At 36.6% G+C, this 4,341-nt stretch overlaps 1 protein-coding gene across 1 annotated transcript in view; it reads right to left on the reverse strand.

The window, feature by feature from the left end:
• eif3f (eukaryotic translation initiation factor 3, subunit F) overlaps window positions 1–3,290 on the reverse strand; it is a 5,126-nt gene extending 1,836 nt beyond the window's left edge. The window contains exons 1-6 of the mRNA XM_016250711.1: window positions 3,152–3,290; window positions 2,898–2,968; window positions 2,536–2,615; window positions 1,329–1,466; window positions 1,151–1,242; window positions 847–983 (exon numbers count right to left, since the gene is read on the reverse strand). Of these exons, the coding sequence (XP_016106197.1) occupies window positions 847–983; window positions 1,151–1,242; window positions 1,329–1,466; window positions 2,536–2,615; window positions 2,898–2,968; window positions 3,152–3,263 (630 nt within the window). The 5' untranslated portion in view covers window positions 3,264–3,290. The remainder of the gene's footprint in view (window positions 1–846; window positions 984–1,150; window positions 1,243–1,328; window positions 1,467–2,535; window positions 2,616–2,897; window positions 2,969–3,151) is intronic.
• Between the last annotated feature and the right edge of the window lie 1,051 nt (window positions 3,291–4,341).

The following is a 4,341-nucleotide window of genomic DNA, read 5'->3' on the forward strand; positions in this document are numbered from 1 at the left end:
CATGCAAAAAATACATTTAAATTTCAACAATTAATTACATAAATAAGATTTGCATTGTCTGAAGGAAATACTAGTGTTTAGAAAGCAGAAAAAGAATAGTCTTAAAGTTTTATGCATGATTAAAATTAGACTTTAGTTTAAAAAGAGACACTTTGCATTAATCACGGGATTCATTCTATCAGCTGTGAACGAGGATCAACACACAAAACATCATCTGCAATGTAAAGGTGGCAAAAGATGCTTAAATTAATTAAATGATTCAGATAAATGCAAACGAAATCCTCCGACATTCTTCTTTACAAATCCTCGTTTTGTACTTCTAACTAGTGACCGTTGTTTTGTTTCTGAGCTCTCCGCGTGCGTCACTTCTGAGCCGCGCATGCGCAAAGCTGACCTCATGCGTCATTCCCCCGGAACTGCTTCCGTTTAAAACAGTGAGCGCAAGCTAGATTCAAGTGATTATTACGTTTTGAATATGGATATTTTTCTTACAAAAACCTTTGTTCACCCCCTGGAGCCGTGAGAGACACTTTTTTTTGTGGAAGGGTGCTTTTTATTTCACGTCTTTCAGGAATGCAACACCCGCTGAGTAAAACGATAGAGCTTGAAAGATCAAAGACTATTTTTAATATAACTCCGACTGGATTCATCTGAAAGAAGAAAGTCATATACACCTAGGATGCTTCGAGGGTGAGTAAAACGCAGCATAATTTTCATTTTGCAGTGAACTAACCCTTTAATAAAGTATGAAAAAAACAACTCTTTGGATAGAAATTTGGATAAATTACCTCTGAAACCAAATAGGTCACCAAAAAAATGTATATTATGTCCCAAAGAGAGACTCACCAGTACATCTTCTATATAAGAGAGCACTGTGGACAGCATTTCTTGTACGCGTCCTGCTGCACTGGCCACCTGGGCCAGGTCTGTGGTCAGTCCATTGGTACGGCTGGCAGATGCACGAGTCCTATGTAGAAGGTCAACTATAGAAAGAGGTGATCAATCCATTATAAGAATGTGCCCAAAAGAAAATGCTATTCTTAAAATATGCAACTGTAACAATCCAATCCAAAATAGTGTAAACCAGTAGTGCCATTCAATTTAGAATGAATAATCCACAAAAATGTTTATAAGTGTAAAAAAGTCTGACCTCCAATGCGCTCTGTGTCATAGTAAATGTACTTGACTGTCAATGGGGTGAACATGACACCAACCGTCTTGCCCGGAACGCCCATCTGGGAACTAACACCACAAACAACAAATAAACCCTGCTAGTGCGGCAGAGGAGAGCAGCAAGAAATAATCCATCTTTGTCTAGATGATCTTACCTGACATAGGCACGGATGTTCATTTTGTTGCTCTGCAGTGCCGTGTCCACAGTCAGGTGAATGGGGCTCGGAGCCTCTCGGCTGTAGTACTCGTGGATCAGAACAGAGTGCTCTGTGATGTCATATCCTGTGGCATACCTGCAAAACAAAAGATTGTGCTCATTATGTTTGCATTTAAAAAAAAATTATCCACCAAAAAGGAAAATGTATTCACTCTCAGACTATCCAAGATGTAGATAAGTTTGTTTCTTCATTGGAACCTATTTAGTGAAAATTAGCAATAAATCACTTTTTGCAGTGAATGGGTGCCATCAAAATGAGAGTCTAAACAGAAGATATTAACATCCAAATAATCCACAAGTAATCCACATGACTCCAGTCAATCAATTAACATCTTGTGAAGTGGAAAGCTGCTTCTTTGTAAGAAACAAAATACATCAACATATTGGTCTATAACTGTTTTGCATATTTCTCTTTTCACCAGCGAAAACAGTATTACAGAGAGAGGACTCTTTATATTAGTTGGAAGCTACTATTTGAAGCTAAAATGCCATCATGATGGAGTTATTACAAACACAGCTTTTCACTTCACAAGATGTTAATTGATGGACTGGAGTGGTTTACTGTGATGTTTTATCAGCTGTTTGGACTCTCATTCTGACGGCACCCATTCACTGCAGAGGATCATTAAGTGAGCAACTAATATTATATAATCTAATGAAGAAACTAATTAATCTACATCTTGGATGGCCTGAGGTGGAATAAATTGTAGATTTTGGGTGAACTAAGACAACTGTATCACCACAGTGACTGGCAAAATACTTAAAGCCTTTCTACTGTTGAAGTGTTATTTCGTATCGAGACATTATTGCAGTTTTGCTAAATATTTTGAATTTGTTTTTTATTGCCATTTTATTTTAAGTTTTAGCTAGTTTAGTTTTTTTTGTCAATTCTATTAGTTCTTTATGTCTATATTCTTTTTACAAATTCATATTTCAATTTGAGTTATGTTAGTGCATCAAGTTCTACGAAATGAAAATGAAAACATTCACTTGAAAACTGAAATAATTTTTATTTCATGTAATGTTTCTTTTATTTCAAGTAACAATAATGCATTTTATGGTTTTAATTCACTATATGATCTATACTATGAAATTAATCTGAGAAACTAAATTGTTTGAATTCCTTAGCATAAGTGGCCACATACCATCCAATAATGACTTCACTTGGCGAAACCTTCTTATGGAGCTCGTACATGTTCTTGGCGAACTCCATGTCAACAGCCACCTATGATATAGATATTGGAAGCAAGGATAAGGTCACTTTTGTGTCTTGTTCACTTTTTCTTTTAAGGATCATGTTTTGGAAATTCATGTCCCGTGATATTTACAAGGTGGAACTCCAAAGTACATCCAATAATTTGATAGTACATATCCAAAAATAATTTCTAGAAATGTTTAGTAAGTGTAAAGTAATCATTCAGGTAAACGGCATATACCACAGATACTATGGTACACCACGAATACCTCATAGTACTTTAACGGGGAAATGAGATGCTGTTAGTCTCACCTCATCTTCAGACTCATTGTGAGGAACAGAGAAGCAGTTGGTGACTTCAACTGAATGCTTGTCAGTTGTTCCTGTGTGACACAAATTAAACCAGTTAAGTGGTGCTCTTTATATTTAGTGGAGATGCGCGTTCTCATCCTCTTCAGCCATCCTGCTCGACTACAACACATGCTTCGCAAGACAAAACGACGCTTCTGTTGTCTTTATTAAACGCGACTGCCTCGGACTTCACTCAGAGAAAATAAAGGACCCACCTAGTAATGTTCCGATCACGCGACTCGCTCCCTCATTCCTGCGCTCGTATGAGTCCACAATCGATGCCAAAACCACCGGGTGGATTTTCACGACCGGGCCGTGGACCGCCATGACTTCGTAGAGGAAGTGAAGGATGATGATAAACAGAGAAGAAGAGAGAGAGCGCAGGTCTCCGTGGGATTCCTGCTGCTGCCCCCTAGCGGATGTAGGTGGCTGACAAAAACAGTTTGAGACCACATTGGCAACAATTACTTCTAAAAAAATAAACAGAAAGTTCATAAATTTCAAAACCATTTCCTCTATTTCTAGGTCACAAATCAAACACATAATCATTACCATGTGAACTTCTTCAAAGGCCCTTGAATGCAGTGAAGCACAAGATGCTCATTGGAACACCATGCTGCATAACACATGGATCATGTGGTTTAGCATAAACTTGCTAAATTCAAGTCAGCATAAGTGCTGTTGTCACTGCAAAAGAGGCAACGATCAAATACTAAGACAATAGTACATTGAATTCAGCAACGAATTCACTTCCAGGCAAAAAGTGACGGGTGAAAAATGTGAAAATTTAGAAAATTAGAAAAATGTGAAAATGTGTAAAAACAACATCAGTTGTCAATGTATTTATGTAATATCTGACTACATTATGTTTAGATTAAATTAGTCTGATATAGGTGAGTCTCTCTTTAGAATTCTCCACAGCCCATTCAGTTGAAAAGGTATGTACATTCAGCTAGTCTATCAGCGAGGTGGTGGTAGATGTGTGACTCTACAATATGCCCAGCAGGTGGCGAAAGTTCATTCTTTTTTCTGCCCAGTTTTCCTAGCTTAATCAGACCCTTACCAGAGGAATTCAAAACAAAAAGTCTTTTTTAAAAATGCATCGGTTTCAAAGGGGGTTAAAAGTGTATTTAATGATAATGTCTGTAATGGTTATTATGCTTTTTATACATAAAAATACACTAAATAGTTTGTAATTTTACCCATCTTCAAGAAACGACTAAAAACACATCTGTTCTAACACTAACTCTAACACTTTCTATTCTATTATAATTCTACTTTATCTATATTTATCTTTTTCATTTTTTTGTTCTTTATTTAAAAAAAAAAAAAAAAATAGCTTTCTATTTTTTCTATTCTATCTACTTGTTTTTCTTTGTTTGTGTGTGTGTGTGTGTGTGTGTGT

The sequence above is a fragment of the Sinocyclocheilus grahami genome, unplaced genomic scaffold, assembly GCF_001515645.1.
Source record: "Sinocyclocheilus grahami isolate Dianchi unplaced genomic scaffold, SAMN03320097.WGS_v1.1 scaffold25.1, whole genome shotgun sequence".
NCBI lineage: Eukaryota > Metazoa > Chordata > Actinopteri > Cypriniformes > Cyprinidae > Sinocyclocheilus > Sinocyclocheilus grahami.